At 29.6% G+C, this 23,947-nt stretch overlaps 1 protein-coding gene across 1 annotated transcript; it reads left to right on the top strand.

The window, feature by feature from the left end:
• The first annotated feature begins 95 nt into the window (after positions 1 to 95).
• LOC121120225 (facilitated trehalose transporter Tret1-like) lies at positions 96 to 13,119 on the top strand. Its single transcript, XM_040715064.2, has 7 exons — positions 96 to 249; positions 5,471 to 5,517; positions 5,566 to 5,713; positions 6,393 to 6,951; positions 7,025 to 7,157; positions 10,464 to 10,687; positions 11,261 to 13,119. Exons 2-7 carry the CDS (start codon positions 5,494 to 5,496, stop codon positions 11,802 to 11,804), a joined length of 1,632 nt encoding a protein of 543 aa, XP_040570998.1. The 5' UTR covers positions 96 to 249; positions 5,471 to 5,493; the 3' UTR covers positions 11,805 to 13,119.
• Positions 13,120 to 23,947: the final 10,828 nt, after the last annotated feature.

Genomic DNA, 23,947 nt, shown 5'->3' with positions numbered 1-23,947 from the left:
TTTTGACCTTAACATAATAATGCCACGTTCATTATCTTGATTTAATTTGTATAAAGATGATATGAAGTAAAAAGGTAAGAAATGTTTACATACCGTGAAAAGGAGTTGACTAAAATAATATAAATCTTTTTGTTTTTATTTTTGTGTGATAATTTGACTTCTTGTGGCAGTTGGTAAATCATTTTGAATAATTAACATTGACATATATAAAAACACACGAAAAAATTAATTTTCAAGACCAATCTCACGGTAAGAAAATATTTAATACATATTTAATGTACTTAAGTAGTAAAAAAAATTATAAATTACTTTTTTCACAAAATCTAAAACAAAACCAATTTTATTGTTTTACTTATAAACATATTGGTCCCATTATTTCACTAACTTATTGTTGAGTACATTAACGATACTCTAAAACTTTCCTTCGATATATTGGATTAATAGTTTGAACAATTTTTTGTGTCTCCGAATGTTAATACAAATTAAAAGTAATTAAACTAACAATACAAATGTTATCCAGACTTTACTAGCTTGAGTTTGTGTTGTGTTATTGTTGACTAATAGTGGCATTAAACTACCTTGTTATATAGGATTATTCTGCAATTGTTCATTAATTTTACTCGACTAATAGATACCTATAAGTAGAGATGTGAAAAATAAGGGCATTTCGAGGATATATTTGTAGAATTTGATTGTTTTAATTATTACATACAAATTGCCTCTCGTACTTCTCTAATTATTAGTGAAACAATTGAAAATGGGGGTTTTCATTCATTAACAATACTTTATCAATTTTTTTTATAGCTAAAAGTTGCAAATAAGTACAAAAAAATTATTAATAGCGTTTGTTAACAATGTGATGATATATCATGTTTAAACGAATTATTATTATTCAAATCAAAAAACTATATTGAAGAGTTAATTCCTCACATTTTTTTTCTAATAAGTATGGATTAAAATAATATGTTGTAATGGATATAAAAATGAATTTATTTATAAGAAAACCAAATGGGAAAAATGAGGGCATTTGGCGTTTTAGATTAGCTCTTTCTAAAATTTAATTGTACTAGATCCGTTCAAAAATACGTAATAATTAATATCTAATATTAAAATATTTACTTCTAAGGTGAATTCTTGATCACCGTTGCCTATCATAATATCGTCAATTAAAAATTAAAAACCTACCAACATATACCTATATTTAATATTTTGTCTAAATAGATTTGTCGTCGTAATAAGTTTATTGTATTACTACGACTTTTTAAATTTCAAACATTTTATTTTTTAATTTACTTCCTAAATACATGGTAACAAATTAAGTAATTTACAAGTACCTGCAACGTAGCAGGGATTGATAAAATTTAACTTATAAGCAACAAGTTTGTACCAATGCCATCCTGTTCTACTCCAAAAAAACATTTCCAATTGAATGTATTTTACTTGGTTACGTAGAAAAACTTGCCCCTACTAAGCTACTTCACAAATAATAGACTAAAAGTACTTACGTATTAACTAGTTAATATATTTTAATCATAATATTAACAATAATAGATATCTCTAATCTAGACTCAGTTTTTGAGTGCGTTTGAGAATGTGAATAAGAGAAACATTTTGCAATTTGTTGAAAAGTAGGACTACTTTCTGTATAGCTTACCTTTAAATTATAAAAACGACAATAGCGAAGTGATGGGCAGCTGAAGTAGAAGAAAAAGGTCTTCAGGGGCTCTTTTAGATGCAAATCTTGATTTTCCACTCATGGTGGAGTATTCAAATAGAACAAAGCTCCCAACCTATGCTGACCTCATAGGTGTTTTGGGCATCTGATTGAGAGTAGCAAGCACAATCAACCTTACAAAATACTGTAAATGATGTAAAAATCGGTTCTATTGTAAATGATATTATGAAACTACATACTGTATAACTCCAGCTGGTACTTGGAAGAAGATTGATTAATATTGGTTTATATTTAATGAAGACAAGAAAAAGTTGCGAGGTAAAAGAAAATCTGTAAAGGCAATATAACATTATATAACAAGAGAAGAGATATAAGATATTTGATATAATTGCAACGGATCTAGACAGGATAAAGACATGCGAATCTGAGTTTAGTGTCTACATGTCGATCAATGAACATGAATATTTAGAAGATCAACGGTCTGAAAGAAAAACTTTTTGCAACAAAGGCTTAGATCCCATATGGTATACTGGCATGATGAGACAAAAAGAAAGACATAACTATCTGAGATGTATAGAAGTGAATTGGAAGATAGATTTGGATTTGCAGGTGTCACTGAAATTGATTATATGCTTGGAGTTATTGGTGAATTGATAACAGAACACGAAGAGAAATAAATTGAACATGATACCATAGCAGAACCTCAGTTCAATTATGAATATATATACAACAAGCCAATTTAAAATGACTTTCAACAGCTACGAAGAAGAGACTTACACGCATTAATGATAGCCAATCATCCGAAAATATTATTCAACTTTCCATGAAGCATGGAGAGTCAGATAGAAAAGTAAGAGATAAGAAATAAGATACTTTAGCTGATTTGGAAGGTCTCTCTACATCTGAGGCTTCTCAAGCTCTTGTGAAAGGGAATGCCAGTTTATTCAATAGAAAATGGGAAGTACTTGGAGCAAATGAACAAAGTTTTGATCTTGATACACTACCTCATCCTAGGAATCTGAGACAAGTCGATGAGTTGATAAAGGCTAAGAGTCTTGCCTTGATAACACAGAGAATAGAATCTGTGTCTGAATCTGGATCAATGATAACTCATGCCACATACAGTACAACAAAGAAGAGTTTTGATAAGTTTTCTGTTCCAGACATACACATTTGTCAAAATGTACCTTTTCTGTTGCATTCTGGTGCAGGTTGATTTTTTAAATTTTAGGTGCTGTTGCAGGCAAGATGCAAAGGACGAATATCAAATGGTAGATAACCACATTACCAATTCATCACATCACAATAGGGGTTTTCTGTTATATTGTCAGACATGTTTGATATTGAAACTCAAGCTGGTCAATTATTCTGCAGTACTCAAACCACATTTGGATTCAGTTCAGCCATGAATAAAATACTCTCCTTGATTGGGAAGACATGATTGTAGATGCGATCTTCAAAAACTTTTTGGTAGATCTGTATTTTAATTTCAAGGAATGATCAGTTGCAGGACAAGCATTGGACTGTTTACTTTGTTTAGTGGCTCCAGAATATAATCACAAGCCTTGAAAATATCATAATGAATTCCTTCGGTATCTTATAAATAATGGTGTTCGATAAGTGCTTTTTTCATATCATTGAGAACTGTTGCAGTGATAATTTATCTTTTTCCTTGGCTAGAACACTTTTTATACTTCAATTCAAATATTACAAATAAGGTGGCTTGCATTGTACGACGATTTCAGGATGTAAAATACTTTAAGCCAGCCCTTGTTGTGTTTGTACCCTTTGGGGTTCTCCTGGTTGAACCATTTTATGGTGTAATAATATCAAGAGAAACCACACACTCAAGTACAAAAGTTTCTTCTAAAAACATGCACTAACAGATAACAAAATCCAGAGCTGTCGATTTGTTCAACTGCAAAGAGCCTTTGTTTGATTGCATAAGGAATCATATTTTCTCGGAAGAAAAGAAAATTATTCTGAGCATGTAATCCAAGTTGTAGTTAACATATCATCACAATACATGAACGAATGTATTTCTCTGTGCGTTTTCCTTATGCCAGAGATGAGGATTGTTCTGGGAAGACAAAGAAGAGACTACAGCCTTTGTGATGAATTCTCTCCACTGTATCCTGTTCAGAAATAGCCAAGAAATATAGATATCCCTCCCGTCACTAATATTTTAATGAAAAGAATGTGTGGACAGGTGGGATTAACGATTTCACAAGCTTAAACAACTTGAAATTGTAAGTAGAAACCTGATACTACAAAGTTTAGAAAAGTTAAGAAAGGGATCTGATACATCATTTAGAAATTTTTATGAGGAAACAACAAAAATACAAACGCTAAAAATGACATGAAGTCAAAAAAATGAAGGAAAGGTTCAGAAACGGTACAACTGAAAAAGAAGCCTTAGCAATTGAAAAAAAGCCAAAAAGACTACTGCTTTTAGTAACTATTATAAATTTGAAAGATCATTCATTTGTACTGAACTATTACCATTTCTTTGATAAGTTTACTATTTTATTTTATTTTTACATCTATTTAATTCGATTTTGTATGTTTAACATAGTAAAAACTAACACAGTCCAAAAAATCTCAACTTTTTCGGTCTCAAAAAGCTTGTTTACAATTAGTTGGTTTTTAGATTAATTACAAAATGGTATGAAAAGTTGTAAAAAAAAGTTTATAGAATTCTGTACAAATTCTCTTTAGGTGTACATACTATTAATACTATATTCAACAGTAACGAAAATTAACATAAGAACAGTGTTTGTATTTGCTCCCCCACACACAAAAATAAACAAAAGGTAACTGAGTATTTCGTCTTGATTGATTGCATCCTCCACACGTTGTATCCTTGGCTTATAAACAATGAATTATTGATGTTAGTAAAAAAGCACTTTCAATATAAATACTTTGTACTTATGTGAGACTTAAACTCACTTATTAAGCAAGGTATTGTTACTTACAGTAAAACCCTATATTTAATAGAAATAATTTGGATATATAGTTAATTAGAATTTATACCTAAAAAAATATAATTAACCATAATTTTCAGTTACTTACTTATTAAAGAATTATAATGAGGTTTTCCATTGAAGTAAGTTATTGATGAACATTAATGAAATACAATAGAAATTAATTTAAAGATTCCCTTGGAAAAAAATATTATCTTTGTACTCTTTAATACTTTGATTAATAATTAATTATTTGCTGGTCGAAAAAAAAAATCGACCAAAAATAAAGGAAAAATAATTTTTTTAATATAGAATTGAGTTTTTATACCGTGTGCGTCATAATGACTTGTAAAGCCTCTACTTCAGTTATGATTAAACATGAATCCACTTTACTTCAGTATATGACAACATGTAGAGAATAAAGTCTGTCGCACCGATCAACCCCAATATCAGCAGTATGAAGACATCTGTTGATAAGGAGTGTGTAAGGAATAACTGAAAAAAAAGGTCTGTAGCTTCTTTAGACCTAGATTGGAACCCTTTTTTGTTGTGGATGGTGTAGTTTTTTTAGAAATATCTGTAAATACTTCAGAATTATCAAACATATAAATTGGCTGAATTAGTTTAGTTATTGAGCTGGAGTTATAAATCACGATTCTGTTACTCACTCACAAGCCATTATGATGCATACGGTATTATTTCAAAGAAAAAATATTTGATATGGACATATTTTGTGATCTCTTAAGAAATGCCGTCTATATCTTAGATATTTTTTAGTTGTTGAGGATGGCTTTGAACTATATATATTTATACCTACTACTTTGCAATTTAGGTCCAACAGAAATATACTACATCATGGCAACATTCAATCAAAATCAGGTAAATAATTCTAAAATGACGTGATGTTTGTATTTTTTTAACCCATAGATATTTGCATCTTCAATCCTGGTATCGATATCTCTCATAAGTGGATTTATTAAGCATTCGTCATCTATTATTTGTGCAAGGATAGTGGATAATGTAGATCAAGATCCAGTGCTTGAAAATATTTCAACGGAGCAAGTTTCTTGGATAGGTAATCTAAACATACAATATTGAAATTAGAGATTTGATAACATTGATCTTGAGTTAATGTACGTAAGTTTTATGTACTTCCAAAGAACATCTTACATCATTTATCCTAGATTCATGTACTCTTTCCTAACTAGCTTAAAATTGATATTTGTACTTCTATTGAAGAATGATAAGGCTATATATTTTTAATATCGATAATATTAGAGTACCTTTGTGTGGAGTTAACACAAAAACAATCTTTAAAAAAATCATGGAATCATTTTTTTACATCCTAGGTATAAACATACGGTTTAATATTTCATTGACATACTTTGGTCAATTGAAGCCTCTGTTTTCAAATGATCTGGGATGAATTAATATAAACAAAAATTTTAAATATAGTTAAAAGCTTTAATTTTATTCATGAGACTTAATATGACCTCAATATGATCTTTTAAATAAAATATTTTAAGTTTTAATTATTTTGTTGTGACACTAAATTTTTGCTACTTTGATTGCAGCTTGCAGTTGTACCTCCAAAAGATTAATCAGAGTAATTTGTCCATAGAAATGAACGATAATTAGTTCTGGAATACAAAACGTAATTAATACTTCTATTCAAACAAAATATTCTAGCTTGTTTTTGTGTTGACTGGCAACATATATATATTATCAGATTTTTTTTTTTGATATTTAAATAGCATCAACACTTGCATTGGGAGAAGTCATAGGATACTCTACCTCATACTACTTTGAGACATTTTTGGGTCCTAAATCTACTCTTATAGGGAATCTAACCTTTCTCCTCCTCGGTTCAAGTATATTAGCTACCGGAAGTCGTATTCCCATTCTTTGTTTAGGACGAATTATATTAGGAATATCCTTATCTTCAAGTCATACAGCCTCGCTAAGTCTATTATCTGAAATACTTGGACTACATTCCTACACGTCCGTTGGCTTTTTGTTATATGTTGGAAAAATTCTTGGAACACTAATCATGGCGTCCCTTGGATCATTGATAGCATCATGGCGAACAGCTTTTGCAGTATTTTCAATCTCAATTGGATCTATTAACCTCTTGTCCTTAATTTTGATAATGAAAGAATCTCCCTCCTGGCTCATGATGAAAAAGAAGAATGTGTCTCTTGCTCACGATTCCTTGATGTTCTATACTAAAAGTAATATCAAGGAAGTTGAGTCCATTTTAACAAAATTGAGAAGCTTTGAGGAATGGGAGGAGGAAAACAGTTCCTTCACTTCGTATGTTATTCCATTTATATGCAAAAACTAATTCATAAGATAATTCATTAGTCTTTTATATTTGTATTTTCAGATTCAGAGACTGGATTAAAAGCTTCCGCTATTCATATTTAACTAACAATTTCATTTACCTATGTCTGTCATTTATCCTCTTAGAATGGAGTTCCTTTCCCGTATTCAACTACTATTATGTCAGTATTCTGAAGGTACGTATCTATATAGATTTAAAAAAATATGAAAATGGAGAATCGCGCTCTTTTATTATTGCATAATAAATTAAATAGCAATACAAACAATATTTTCCATGCCATGCATATAGATAAATGAATGAGTGTTCTTTTGTAAAGTAACATGTTATATTTATTTCCTTTAACCTTTCATAATGATTATCATATATGTATATATAATGTAGTAGCGTGTAATTAATAATCTTGCAACTTAATCAACTTTTTGTGTAGCTTAGAGCAAAAAAAAGTATATATATATATTATTTGTCAGGGGTTATCACGAGTGATGAAAAAAAAAATGATAATGTAAGGTATTTTTTCGTAGTTGCAGCCTGAAAAGTGTTTTTCTATTTTCCAAGGCTGTTATCATTATTGTTTTATTCTTGAAGAGAGAACGTATAAATGTTAAGTAATCCTTTTTGAACTTGGAGTGGAATTGAAGATCGATATCATAGTCATTCCTGTCTAAATCATTGCTAGGTAAGGAGTTGAACTTGTGTTTATTTTCGTGATAGCATAGCTACTCGCAGGGTATTAAACAAAGTGTCATGACAGCTAAGGTCATATTCTACCAAATATTTTTCAAATTTTCATAGTGACGACGTTCATTTTTTTAAAACATAGTTCCAGATCCAATTATTTAAATCTGTTGATTCTTCAATTACTTGCTATTGTGGTAAAGTGGATGACTATATAACTGTTGAAAAAGAAGGTTCAAATAAAGGAAGATTTTTTGCTCCTGTCCAGGGAATATGACAGTGGGTAGTCGATGCAATTTCTTAAAATGGGATGATGAGGCTTTTTTCTATTAACAATAATATTCCGAGTACAAGCTCATTTAAAATCAACTCTCACCCATCAATAAATGATGAAAGTTCACTCACATGTATATTGTGGAATCTGGCTAAAAAAACAGTTTCCAAAGAGCCCCCCAAAGAGGGTAGATATTTTTGAACTGTTCTAATTACTATGGTTCTTATGAAAAAAATCGTCGATTTGGTAATTTATTGTAACCAGAGAGAACTAGTATTGCAAAAAACACTCTTATATTAGTCATAGCATCAGATGCTAGTGACTTCTGATAGTATGAATCTTACTTTTATTACAAATAAATTGCAGCCAATGCATTCTAAAGCTCATTCAAATAAAATTATATCTTCACCACTTTCTTCTGTAAAATGAAATTCAATTGTTTTCAAATTTTTATGCCAAATAGTTGTCTCTTTGTGAGGCTTCTTTGTTGCTAGTGTATGATGTGTTTCTGATTCAATTTAATTTGGTACGACTTTAGAAAGCAAAATTCTTCCTGGTAAACGATTGGGATTACATTTCAACTCATTGTCAAATAAATTGGACACAGTCAGTGTACGCTACTGTTTTTTCAATGGGCAGTTCAATGGTTAAAACTTGAGCGGACTCTCACTGTCAAAATTTTCCTCTTCGAGGAAAGATTGTATTTCTTCCAAAGACAAACTAAAAAATTTTTAATAAATAAAAGGGACGGAAAACTATAAATTGTCATCTTTATTGCTCAAAACAATACATTTGTAGAGCATCTATAACCAGTTCAGAAGAACAGTAATGATAATGTAAAACAAAAACGGCTAATAGCTTACAGTGTTATATCAACACTGAGGGGGCACATTTGTTCCAACCCTTTATATCTATACTTATATATGTTAAATATGAAATAAAATTGTCCAAAAATATGGAATAGTTCTTCAAATAGGAATTATGCCTAAAGGTTATACATATATATATATATATATTGTTTAGTAAAAACAAACCCTTTAGTTCTTTAGGATTACACCTTATTTCTCCGTACCACATTTTACCTATTTTATCTGGATACTACTTCTAAGCTATTGACTACATATGTTTGTAATTTGTACCAAACATTAAAAAAGTTATATGGAATATGCTAATCTGTTATAGCATTGAACTATTTTTTGGTCAGTATTAATAACAGTCTTTCTGAAGTGGGCACATGTATTCCCAGTCTGCATTAATGGGTTCAGCTAAAATACTTTTATGATTAATCAATAACTATAATGGAGGGCCAAATAAAAAAATGCAAATATTTCAAAAAAAAAGTAACCCCTTGTAATCTGTATATATAAAATAGAGTATATTATATAATATACAAATATAAGGAGGGATTTTTGTACAAACCATAAATACGGTGAAATAGTCACATTAATACCAAATGTAATACTTAAATAGGTTAATAATCTGTTTACATTTTAATTGGTGTGAGGGTGTCCTTTATGGGGGCCTACAACATTGGAACTAGGAGGCTAAAATTTTGTACTGGTCCACTTATTAAACATGATCAAGCTAAAACGGGGGTGCCGATTTTTATGGGGGAGGTCAAAAGTTGTTTTTTGGAGCTCAAGGGGACTAAATAAGGGGTTGATTTATAAATAAAAAAATGTCTGGATACTCAAAACAAAAAAACTATACACATAATGAGGATTTCTAAATTTATTCAAAATTAAAAAAAAAAAATATGGGGAAAATAAGAAATCGATGAAAATGCACTTTTGTAATTTTTTAGGCACAAAATTATGGATGTCAATAGAATATTGGATTTATAGAGGAAATAAATTTTGTAGGAATGTGTCTAGAAATTTGTTTGAATACAACATTTTCAGGTTTTTCCATTTTAATATTGATGGCTCAAGGATGCCTTTAAAGATTTACTTTGTTATATTTGGCTTATAGATAGGATATTTTGGCAGTCTAGGTGAATAAGTAACAATTTTTGGACGTCATTGGTCTAAAAAAGGCACCTAGAGAGCAAAATATCTTAAAGTAGAAAGATAATTACTATTGTATTTTTGTAGTTAAGAGCTATAAATATTTGAAGATCTTTATGATTTCATAATAGGACACATTTCTTTCAATTTAGAAGTTTTATTTTGTATTTTTCATTTAGTTTTATTAAACCTTAGTTGTTGTTTTTTATATCAGAAAGGGATTTACAAAAATGGATAAATGGCTCTTAGATAGATATTCCGATTTATTAAATCAGCTTTTTCCAATATAATTTTGTGAACGGTTGAATTGTATATGCAACCATTACTAAAATTTTATCAAAGATGTATAAATCATTGTAATTCTAAATAAATAAAAAAGTACATGTTGTCAACTTTTATAGAAGACATATCTAGACACATTTAAAGTCATATTTTCTACAATTTTATTTATATCAAAATAATTTCATGAATAAATGAATGTTTTTATTTATATATACATATATCTTATTAATATATTTTATTTTAGCTCTTGAAGCCACCAATATCGCCTTTTATATCATCAGTTATACTACAAGGAATATATTTCTCAATATCAGCCATAATTTGCTTGACAATGACCGTGAAGGACAATTCATTTCCTAAAAAGCATTTATACTTTTCCTCTGGCATCATCGTCCTTGCATCATTGACAGCCATTGCTACATATTGCAGTTTAGCAGAGTTTGTTCCTCAAGCTGCACTTTACACGAGGTATGTCCTTATACAGGCTACGGATTCTCAACTGTCACCGACAATTTTTACAATTAGTTTCACAATTACGTCATCCATTTGAAAGTTAGATATTTATAACATTTTTAGTAGCAGTGGTTGGATAAATTTGGCTACAAAAAATGCTGAATGCACGGTTCAGCATAGTCCTGTCTATGTTATTGTATTATTCCTCGATGGCATTGATAAGACTAGCCTTGGTGGTGTGAGAATGTCTGTTGATATAAGTCTCTAAATAGGAACATGAAAAAATATTCCAGGTCTGGCAATTCAAAGGACCACAAATCCTATGACACCAAGGCCTTAACAACGCAATAAAGGAAAAGTTCAATGACATAGACAGGTGTTTATTAAAGGATGATTCTCGCCGATTTCGAGGTTGAATTGAGTCTATTATTCCATTGACTATTAGATAACAACTTTAGAACATTTGAAAACTGTTGATCATAATGGCGTTCTCAATAAATTAAGATTTAAAAAATGGAACACTTAAGAATTCGTATCCCGTATATCTTAACAAATTAATATAAAAAATTATTTATCTTTGTACATTAGTAATTTGAACTGGATTCCTCTCGTGATGCTTGCCACGATTATGTGCAGTTATTCCATTGGTTTTTGTCGTATTCCTCATTACTTTCTCTACACTCACATAGAGGGATCTATCTCCACTCTCCGCTTTATTTTTGCTATTTCCTCCTGTTCATCTTTTATCGCCATCAAGACAGCTCCAGCCATAATCGAATATCTCCATATTTATGGGATATTCTGGGTATTTGCCCTTATCGTACTCGTCAAATTATGTATATCATTTTATCTAATGCCGGATGAGAGATATGAGATCGATTGTAACAATGACGTCATTTCAGTAAAACAGCATACACCCATACCAAGACATCTTTATACTTCTACAACTAGAACAATTTCTTCGACAACTTCAACTCATCCCACAAAAAATGTTTTGTCAAAAATAAAAAAACTTCCTTATGAATTGACAAATATTGAAAAAAAGGATATTAATGACCTAAGCGTGAAAAATAGTGTTAAAGAGACAGTTATTCAATTAGAAAATAAGAATAAACCAATGACGACAATATAATCAAAAAAATTAATTAAATTTAGCAAAGTTTGGTTAGATTTCAAATTAATTTTCTAAATAAATTAAAAATCAATTTGTTTATATATTTCAACAATTCCCATTTTTTGAAAAATGATTAAAAAGTAACTTAACTTTGTTTTTTTAGATTAAACAAATCCAAAATAATGTTTTGTGTAAATAACTGATTTTAACATTTAGTTTCAATTTTTGAAGCAAAAATAGTTGGAGCTTAATTGCCAAAGAGATTGCATCCATATATAAATAAATAATTGCAAATGATTGAATATGAATCAAGCATTTTGTAGTTTTTGCCACGAAAAAATCAATACTTTTGATGAACAAGACCCTCAAAAATCAATTTCCTATTTTGAAAACAAAGGGTAAATATTTTACTCATTTTATTCTTCAAAAGATAAAAAAAAATGTAGATGCCCATTCATTCTTTAAGAAAAAAAAATATATATAAAATTATTAATTTGACTTGAACTATCAATTATCTAAAAATACTGTTGATATGATGATTTATAAACATATACCATTTCTTAATTAACATGAAACTCACTGATTTGCAGAATCACTCTCAAGTTAAACAAGAACAAGATATTAATATTAAAATGTATTTGAATAAATGAGCAGTTGGCGAATTTCCTTAAATTGGTTTTCTTTATAGAACATGTAATTTTTAATCATCTGTTAATTATAGGGTGCAATGAACTAAGATATGAATTCTTAAAATATGCATAAAGAAAATTTAATTATGAATGTCTTGACTCATAAACCCTCCTTTATTTCCCTGCAAATCCTAACAAGAGTTCTTCTATGTACTCAAACTGTAGGACGTTAATTGTTATTTTGACGGGTAGACATTAGTGTTCAGCGTCAGTTAAAAAATGGTAACGAAGTTTTTATTTCACAACCTTGGAAAAGGCTGAGTGTCCTTGTTGCAATCCTCGGTGGACAAGACTATGTTCAAATTTAAAAGTCCGTAAGGGCGGACAGGTCCTTCATCTGAAGTGTCAGGACGGTCCTTCATCTGGAAACATTCCATGTCCTTCATTGTAAAGCAGACGTTAACCTTATTGTCAATTTTTTTTGTCCCTTTGTTGAGCTCTGTGTTTGGTCTCCAAGCTTACCAGATCTCAACCCTATGAATGGCTTTGTGTGAGGCACAGTTGAGCGACACGCTAACAAGTCCTTTTGCAAAACAAAATCTGAGCTTAAGTCTAGGATCTGGGAGGAATTTCGAAATCTGGCAAAGGATCCTGTCATTAAGACATGTTCCAGTTCCCGAGGTCAACTCGAGGCTGCTATTGACTTCAAAGGCAATTATTATATTGAATAATTATATATTTTTTCTTTATTACAATCTAATAAACATTTAAAGTTATCAAACAAATAAAGTACCATATTAATCTAAGTTGTAAGTATATTATTCACATACGTTAGCTGTTTCCCTGACGTTTTATGTACGTACAATTCCCGTTAATTTAAAAATGTCTAAAAGACAACTCCGATAATCTTAGTAAAGGGCAGACACCACTGAAACGTGAACTATTAGTTGTTGTTTTTTCCAGCTGCCATTTGGCATTAGTTTTTATTAAAATCAGATGATTAGTTTAAGAGAAATCATATTTAAAAAAAACAATGTAATTGTTAAATAAAAGTCCCAACCTGTATAATATACATAAAACAGGTGCTTTGTTTTTCCCGTATTATTATTGAAATTTTAGTACTATAAGCCTTAATTAATACAAACACCTAATTCATCTGACCTACAACATATCTTGATGAATTAGTTATGTATAATCCCTTCTCAATATATTTTAGGTCAATCAATAATGATTTAGGGACTCTTATTTTGTTTCTTTTTGGAGAAAAGGTACCAAGATACAACAACAGTAACGATGTCATATATATGTTAACATAAGTACATATATGCAAATGTAAAAAATATATAAAAATATTGCAACTATTCATAAAGTTACAATTGAAAATATAAATTATAAATTTTTGATATTTTATTTGGTACATTTCAAAATCTTATTCATATTTGAAAAAAAAGAAAAGAAGATATTTAGATACATATTTTTTTTACAATTAGAGAAACAAATGATTTTATGATGTAAGTGACATTGTATACGTCATAAAATAAGCAAATTATTTAAGCAAAAAAATGTATCAAATAATATGAGGAAGCATAGAAACGGATTCAAAAACACATTTTTATCAAACACTAAAGAAGCTACAGCTACAAACTTATATTTCTGTTGTTTAATCCTTTGATAAAAAACTAAAAATCAACTACTTAAACTTTTCAATGAAAAATCCATTTGATATGGTACATTAATTTCTCAGCTTGTAAATGTTTTCTAAGTTCAATGGTATTAAATTCTTAAAATAACTCATTTCTTCAACAAAATGATGATTTAAGGAAGGCAAATTAATTTTAAAAGCATTATTTTGGTGGTCGACATTAATATTTGTTTATTTGAAAATGTGTTAAAAAATTAAATACTCTATTTATAAAAAAATGTAATTAAAGAAAAAGATTGATGGTTCAAACAGATAATCCGGCCCTGCTGAGTAAAATCCAGGTATCCTACCTATTAGACCATATGGGAGATATACTTATTTTCAACAATATAAAACTTATATTTAACATTTTCATCACCGGCAAGTTCTCAATGCCCATTGTAATAATATGTAATTATTCTACTAGTATAAATATGAAATACCACAAAAATATAAACACTCAATATTACGGAATTAATTATCTGTTTATTGGGGAAATAAAATTGAGTTCTGCTTGTTAGTACAAAATATAAAAGAAAATTATACAAATAAAAGATTTTTGCACTTATTGTATATTTTATTTAAAATAATCAAATCCTAAGAAAATGCTATTTAAATGTTAAAAACACCATATTGTAAGGGGTTCGATAGAAAACAAATAAAGTTCTGGTTTTTCAATAGTTTATAAAAGCCAATGATTTTAATAAAAGCATGGAATAATTAAGATTTCAATTTATAAATGATATTTATTTCTAAAAGGTCTGGTTCATCTACATTGTTGATTTTTTATCGTTTTTGGGGAAATAATTAATAAGAGGTCAAATAAATATTAATCTTGAACTAGAATCTTTAGAACCAAATACTATTTTGTAAATAAAAGCTTAACTAATTACGCCACATAAAAACTAATTTTATTTTAGAATAAATGAAAAATCGATGCATTGTTTTATTTCAAACAAACTTTTAAAATATGATGTTTTTTTGTTTTTCATGTCTCCCCAATCTTAGAACTGTGAAACTACATAGTTTTAGAAGTAACGATGTAGTAACGAGCGTGTGTAGCTAAAACTCAGCGTGTTATTTTGATAAAAATTCTCAGTTATACATTGGATGATCAAAAATTGATTGTAAAAATAATTTATACATATATCTTAAAAGGACAGAGAATAGAATTTGCGTCTGAGCCTGGTTCAATGATAACTCATGCAACATACAGTACAACAAAGAAGGGTGTTGTTAAGTTTTCTGTTGCATGCATACACATTTGTCAAAATGTACCTTTTCTGTTGCCTTTGATAAAAGTAGAAGGAGAATGAAAGGAGGATATAGCTGACCAGTGCAATTTGATTGTTCAAATTTTAGGCGCTGTTACATGCAAGATGCAAAGGATGTATATCAAATGGTAGATAACCACATTACCGATTCATCACATTACAATAAGAATTTTCTGTCATATTGTCAGACATGTTTGATATTGATACTCAAGCTGGTTTGAAGTACTCACACCACACTTGGATTCAGTTCAGCCAAGAATAGGATACCCTCCTTGGTTAGGAAGACACGACTTTTGAGGCAATCTTCAAAAACTTTTTGGTAGATCTGGATTTTGGTTCCAAGCAAGGATGATTTGCAGGGCAAGTATTGGACTGTATGCTTCGTTTATTGGCTCCAGAATATAATCACAAACCTTGGAACTATCATAGTGAATTCCTTTGGTATCAGAAAAATAATGTTGTTCTACAAGTGCTTTTTTGGTATAAAAACCAATGCTTTGGTTGTTTGTCGAGAGCGGCTGCATTTATAATTTATCTTTTACCTTGGTTAGAAGAAATTTTAAACGTCAATTCAAATACTATAAATATGCTGGCTTGCATTGTAAGAGGATTTCAGGATGTAGAATACTTAAAGCCTGCCTTTGGGGTTCATCTGGATGAACAATTTTATGTTTTAACAGTATTAAAAGAAACCACACGCTCAAGACTAAAAGTTTTTTATAAAATATAAATTGTCGAATGGCAAAGCCTATCGCTATTAATTTCTTCAACTTTAAGGTGCCCTAATTAGATTTCACAAGAAATAATATTTTCTCAGAAGTAAAGAAAATTATTCAGAGCAAGTAATCCAATCTGTAGTGAACATATAATTATAATATATGAGCGAATGTCTTTATCTGTGCAATATCCTTAAGCCAGGGAAGAGGATGCTCAGAAACAGCCCAGAAATAGTTATGTCACTCCTGTCACTAATGTTTCCTTGGAAAGATTGTGTGGGTAGGTGATTTACCGACTTCAAAAGCTTCAACAACTTGAAGCTGTAAATAGAATCCTGATACTCCAAAGTTTAGAAAAGTTAAAAAAGGGATCGGATATATCTTTTAGAAATTTTTATGAAGAGACAACAAAGATACGAGATTTAAAAATGACACGGAGTGAAAAAATGAACGAAGGGTTCAAATAACGGTACAACTAAAAAAGAACCTGAGCAATTGAACAAAGTCAAAAAGACTAATGCTTGACGAAAAATTGAAAGAAGAAGGCAGTTATTGTGTTAAAGGTATTGTTAATATACATATATATATATATATGTCATATAGGTAAATTATTTAGTGCTATTTTGCCAAAACATATATTTTTTTGAAAATTATATTAATTAATCTTCATTATATGAAAACAACACAATAGGGTACTGTTCGAATGTAGTTTGAACCTTTACCGTTGTGCACTTAATATAAATTAATTGATAAATGAACATGACAGCAATCCGGATGGATGAAGTGCACATCACGTCTTTGTTATCAATTAATTATTATGATATTAGGTTTCTTCTACAATTCATGAGTATTTTCCAATATTAATAATCCATCTTGTCGAATGATAATTAATTGATAATGGAGACGTTATTTGTTCTTCTTCAATTCAACTAGCTGCTGTGTTTTTTTTAAATGTTTAATTAATTAAAAATACTACAATCGTAAATATTGAAACAATATCCTACTGTTTTGTGTTTATTTAATAATAATTAATGAATATAATCGATAATAAATATATTATTCTGCAAAAAAAACACTAATTAGTTTGCAATATCTGTTTGTTAAACTATATTCAATAGTATATATCAATATATCATAGATCCTTTTTTGGCTAAATATCCCATATTGTCCTTGGCGAAATGTCCATTTGGTAAATTATCATTCGGCAAAATGTACATTCGACAAACAAATTGTCCTACAAAGAAATGCCTGTTCACCAAATTATCCTGAATAATTTGCCAAGATGACATAAATAATGTCAAAAGGAAAAAGGGGGAAAAAATAAGCCAACCTTCATATATTGAGATCCTGTCAAATACCATTTTTCGGTTGGGGCTATTTATTTTTAAAAGCTATACTAGTAGCTACCTTCTGATTTAATTTTAGCTTTGAATTAAATACAAAATGCAACAAAATAAAGGTTTTGGAGAACCCACAGGCTGAACCCCACATTTGTTAGTGTTATTTTAACGGTAGAACACGAAAATGACCATTAAAACTTTCAACCTTGAAAGCTTTGGTATTTAAAGGATTCTTTTAAATCAAGTTTTTAGGTAATAATTTAGCGTAATATTTTGACATGAAAGATCTATACATATATATGAAAATCAAAGTAAATAAAAAATTGATAAAAACATTTTAGTATTGCAAAATAAATTAAATATCACTTTATCTTGATTATAAATGTATATAACCTCTTAAAATCGAGTAAAATGAAGGACCTTACATAGAAGCTAATATAATTATCATTTTTTCTTCTCGAACGTCATAAACATACATTTCGTTCGTCATATCATAGGTGAAGTTATAAAATAAACCGTATATTTCAATTTTAAAAATGCCTTTAAAAAATGTCAATTTTGATTGTTTTTGGTACATTTAGTTTTTAATATTTGCTAAGAGATTTAATAAAATAAGCTGGCGAGGCTGTGTGAGTGAATATAGATTAAATTAGTATTCCGAGAGGGGGGATCTTACAAGTACTATGTAATGAATAAGTAAGTGAATATTAGTCAATAATTTTGAATATGAAGCATCTTTCAACTTTTTTTAATACCCTTAGAACTAAAATATAGATTTAGTTTTAAACTAATAGGCGATTCAATTTTAGCTCCTAAATAAGGACCTTCATTTTAATTGATTTTTTTTTGGAGGTTATATACAATTTTCATTCATTTTCATCACGATAAAATATATATTCACTTTTCAAATCTAGAAATGGTTCCATAAGTTTTTTGTTTACTTTGATTCATCTATATAGTTCTTTAATGTCGAAATATAGCACTATATCGTAGTTATACTGTAAAAACTTTATTTAAAAAAGAGGCATTAAGCAACAAATCTGTCGAGGTTAAAAGTTTTAATGTGTTTTACGGCTTAAATATGGGTTTCATCCTCTAGGCAAAACTGTTGTTGCATGGTATTATAAATCAGGATATTTTAAGTGTATTTTAAAAAGTTTAAATTATTTTTTCCTCTATTTTTGCTCCACAAATATATTTCCTATTGTTATTTTCTTGCACAATATATAAGATATTAAATAGCTTTATTTGCTTTCCATGTTTAATGAAAAAATACTATAATTTTGTTTTAGATGCCCAAAGTCTGAAATATACAAAGCAAAGGTAAATGCATATTCCACAAAGTGATAATTTTTACAATTATTGAATTTACTAACTATTAAATTAGTTTTCTCTTGAGTCCGTTTGGTCTCTTCTTTCTATCTTTTTCTACTTCAGTTAAAACATTCTAAAAATGTTCTTGTAATTTAGTAACAGAAATTAAGTCTGAGCTTAGTTCTATGCCTGTTTCTGCTCAGTCATTCATGACATTAATATAATTGATTTTGGATTTGGAAGACATTTAAGAAGACAAATTTATCTACTCTGTTACTTTTATTGGTAAGAAAATTAGCCTCGAAGACCAACAGTTCAAAGATGATATATTCTGTCTGTCACCGAGTTCAAATTTCATTAAAATGAGCCTTTTAGCCATATTGGGTTGCTGACATGATGGCTTTAGATAATTGAAAAGCGCAATTGGTACCATTTCTTTGGTTAAATACCACAGATGAGGAGGACGTGGCACACGTAGACATGATTGGATTGATTACATGAAATTGATGGGATTTCTTCTAGAGACACCAATCTTCCAAGAAGTATCCGCGTCTGTGGTATATGTATTCCACCTTAAACTCTAGATAAAACATACAAAATTGACAAAGACATCTAAATTCTCACTCTGATATTTGGTATAAATGGTTCCAGGTGACAAAGATAAGATATTGTGTTGTAAAAGAACAATTTTGATTTAATACCGCAATTTTGCCAATCATTCGGTATTGAGCACTGCATCTGGACGCTTGAGACTAAAATCCTTGTTGCTGAGGCCATCTAAATACAATACGCAGAGTTCAGAGAATTCCTTGTAGACATCATGCTGATGTTGTGTAGAGAGTTTGGCAAAATGAACTGCTTCATTTCTCCATTCTTGTACCACAGTCTTAATTTCATCAGAATAACAACTTTGATCAAAGAGTGTCAGCTTTTCTTTTATGAGGCAGCTCACACTTTCAAAAATGTTGCGAAGGCAGATATTTTTGGTTATTTCTAAACTTCTATTTTCAGGTCTTAGAATATCTGTGTCAGCATCACCTCGCCAATATGATGACAGCATGTTGCTTAGAGTAGTGGCTGACCTAATACCTGTTGAAGACAAATAAAAGTAGCACTAACATAGGGTGTGTTAGAGGCAGTTTTGTGAAACACTATCAACTCAACTGATTTTTCACATTTCTATAGATTCAGTTTTTCCATACTTTTCTCAGTTATGTTTTCTCCTGAAACTAAGCCGTTCACGATGAAGCATCGATAGTTTCTACCTCAGAGATCAGAAGATGCTTAAAAAAATCAACTATGGCTCCTTTTTCTTATTTCATTTTTATTCGTCAAAGTACCCATAAGTTTATAATCCCAGAGAACTGAAGCAATTTTTAGAGGTTTGATGATCCAGAAGTTACCAAATCTTCTTGCCCAATATTACATTCATCATGATTATTCACTGTCAATCTACTAAACTCTTTTTTCTCTTTCTTTTATAGTCTTACATTAGAATTTTTTATATTTCAGCCATTGTAATTCTTTGCGATGGATCTGATGCCAGTGCCTGAACAGAATGACCATATGATGAAATCTTATCAGTATTCATGGACTGAAGAAGTTTAATATTTTTTGGGTTTTTCATAACATGTTCTGTATTTATTGTCCAAAGAGAAAAAATATTTTGAAGATCCATTTGAACGTCTTCCAGTTTCAAAAGTACTTTTACAGATGAACGGGGATCAATGGTTAATTCTAAATTTTTGTAATTCTTCTCAACCATTTCAATAATTTCCTCACAACCACTTTTCTCTTAAATCATGGGGACGTATCCTTTCAGATAAAATGGAATTATCTTGTCCAGAACAATCTTTGCATTCTCTCTTTAAGTTATATTGAATTCTTTTCCTTGAGTTAATACGCCACGTTGGTGGAACATGTAACCTCTGAGCACCTGCTCATTAGCAGGCTACAACCTCAAATTTCTTTATCCTTCGCTGTTATGCTTGCTCCAAGACCAAAGATAGCACCGGATGCACGTGTACTCCTTAATTGTTTACCTACTTTTGCCATTTTGTTGTACTTAATAATGAGACGGAGTTATTTAAAGAAATAATGTAACTGCTTCGCCTATTTTTGTTAAAAAAGAAAATCCGATCAATTGGTTTTTCGTTATCCTACTTTCCATTTGAATTTCAATTTTTTTAAATTGTCTGTTGAAATAACAAAAGAAAAAAATGTCACAATTTTAGTTCTTCTTTATCAGTTTTCTCTTTTCAGTATATATAAAATAAAACTAATTAATTAAAATATTATAGGCTTAAGCAAAATAGATAAAAATATTCATATTCAGCATAGAACATACCTTCTTCGATAAAAACTTATAAATAATGTATATCCTTTTGAGTCTACATAGTCTGACTATTTAATATTACATTCTCTAACTTCACCAGTATAAAATCCAGGGTGTGGCAACCTAACTTCCTTTTAGCCAAAAAGCAATAACATAATTTTATAAATCTTAAAGCTTTATTTTATAATAGTAGTACACTAATAAAGATAAAAGTTCAATAAATGGACGTTCCCTTAATGTCAATTCCCTGAATAAACTGAACTTTGATACGTTAATACTCAATGGTTCTTCTTTTTTATCTTTAAATAACTTTTTATTGATATTTAAACAAATAGGGTTTTTTATTTTAAATAAAACACTTTATTACCAACATAGTTTATTTAAAAGTGATTGATAATTAATTAATTATATTATTAGTTATTGCCCCTTTTCCAAAGGGATTAAAAATCTTGTTTTTGCCACGTATAAATCTGGTTTTAATTACTGGATTCGGACAAACTGCGATAAGGTAAAATACAAATCTATTGTGACCAGTTGTAGTTCTCTAGCATTTTTTTCGTTGAGTTAAGTGTGTTAATTTTTTTTTTTTTTTTTGCAAATTTCAGGTTGTAAAAATGAATTGAACAAAATCATTTTTTTGTAGATTATAAATTGAAGCAATTTACTGATTTTCATAATTGTACTTATAAAAACTCAGGATCTAAATTGAAATTAGTTTATTATTTATAAAAATTTATGTCAAACCATTGTGGTTAATATTTATTTTCAACTGCAAAAGTACATTCCTCACGTCAGGGATTGACTCTCAATTTGAAATCAGATGACAATGGAGGTGGTAGCGTCGTGACTTGTACTTCTGCACACCTTTTGCAGGACATATTGGGCAAAATAAAATGATCAACATTACTAAACACTCAAGAGGTACTTTGTTTAATGACTCAGATATCAACAAACGCATTTGTTCCAGTTCACAGCTTTTGTCAAGTTTTACGAGATAGCATAAAGAGCTTTACAATTGTCAAGATATTTATAATAAAGAACTAAGACAATATTAGCAGCTTTCCAAAATAATTGACTTTGCACACTGGTTTACGCCAACAAAAGTTAGTTAATGTCCAGCGTCGATACTTGGTAGCTAAATGGTTATTTCAGCCAAAACTGTAGATATGATTCAAGAACAATACAATTCCGACCCAAATACAAAAACTATTCTCAAGTTTGTGGAAAGACGAGTTTCCGCTGATGGAGTATAACATTGACAAAGATGTTCCTTATTGTATATGCTTGATCTCTCTTTAAGATACATAATAGCGAAAATGCATGGGTGGAAACGGTGTATCATCCTGAAATAAGATTACAAGTGTGGGGAAGTAAAAGAAGGGCAAATGAAGCGGCCTACTATCATTCCACGATCATAGAAAATCTCATACAGTTGTCACATCTATCATGCCACGTTGATGTGCTTGTTTATTTTTAGATTAGCTTTTATTGTCATGTCTCATTTATATATTTACAAACCAAATGTCTGTTAATCACGAAACATATGATATAAGATAAAAAATATTATTTTTAAAAAATTACAAATTGTCTTTATTTCAGTAATATATAGAATATAAAACACTGCATTAAACAAATAATAAATTTATATAAGTCAACTGTGAGAATTGAAATAAAGATTTGAAGATTAAAAGGGAGGCAATTATGTATCTATATATTTAAATAAATACAAACTCGCTGCTAAACAATATCCAAGATAATTAAACCATCTGGGGAAGACCGATATTCCGCTCCCCCAAGTCTATAATTGATAATTTTTGAAAAGGTGGAGGGAGTCTCAACTTGTTGAACTCATCATATTGTATTTTTATTTCATATTTCTACTTCTGGTCATGTTTGATCAATTGTTCAATTTTACTGAAAGGTTCTTCGGGAGGGGAATAATTTCAAACTAAACTGTTCATTTATGTTATGCAAAACTCAATTCCTCTACCTACATATTTTATATTATATAACATAAATGTTTTTGAGCCTAAATAAAAAAAAGAAAGGTCATGGCCTCATAACTGAGGTGAGCAAGTCAATTTTATGCAACTGCTTCCTTTTTTTTTTTTACACGTGATACAGTATTATCTATATCTTAGTCTCTAAAATTGGTAAATACGCCATCAAAAAACATTTTATAATGTAATTTTAGACGTAAAAGGGTGTAAGACACATTTTGGAATGCTTAAATTCAATATTAGTTCAGAAATTTGGCAAAAACTATCATTTTATAGCTGCTTTGGCCATTATTTTGCCAAATTCTTTATAAACTAAGGGATAGCATATTCAATTTACCGAATTGAAAAAACCATCATTGCCTAATGACTTCAGTCAAACTTTTAGATGAGAAATGAGTTAACAAGTCTTTCGCCCTCTACAAAAAATAGCGATTCACTCAACTTGGTTAACAGTTTGTAACTGTACATGACTGCTTCCCATATGTAATGAGCTACAAGAAAAGAAAAACTTAAAAATTATTCTTGTTCGTGCATGCAAGATATACCTAGAGAACGATTTAATTATATAAGTATTTAAGACTCTCATCATTTCACATACGACATTACAAAACCATTCCTTAACTTTATTAAAATTTCAAATCAAACGGAACTGTGAAAATAGAAGGCTTAAAGTAGGGCACTGATAACAATTCTTCAAAGCTATACCAGTGGTGAAATAGAATATTTTAACACTTCACCTGTACAACCTGAAGGCCGGACGGTGGTAGAATAATTCTTAAAATTTTACGGTCTTTATTTTTTTGTTTCATATTGAGCAGTTAAATTTTTAATTAATTTTAATTTTTAATGTCCTGGGCAACCCCAGGCAGATC

The sequence above is a fragment of the Lepeophtheirus salmonis genome, chromosome 6 (genome assembly GCF_016086655.4).
Source record: "Lepeophtheirus salmonis chromosome 6, UVic_Lsal_1.4, whole genome shotgun sequence".
Classification (NCBI taxonomy): Eukaryota; Metazoa; Arthropoda; class Copepoda; order Siphonostomatoida; family Caligidae; genus Lepeophtheirus; species Lepeophtheirus salmonis.
Note: the sequence above shows the minus strand (reverse complement) of the source record. Positions and strands in the feature narration are given on the sequence as shown.

Coding starts and splice junctions, on each gene's coding strand:
- LOC121120225 (XM_040715064.2), top strand. CDS start 5,494: ATGGCAACATTCAATCAAAATCAG. Junction 5,518..5,565: donor CAACATTCAATCAAAATCAG/GTAAATAATTCT, acceptor TTTAACCCATAG/ATATTTGCATCTTCAATCCT. Junction 10,688..11,260: donor CAAGCTGCACTTTACACGAG/GTATGTCCTTAT, acceptor TTTGTACATTAG/TAATTTGAACTGGATTCCTC.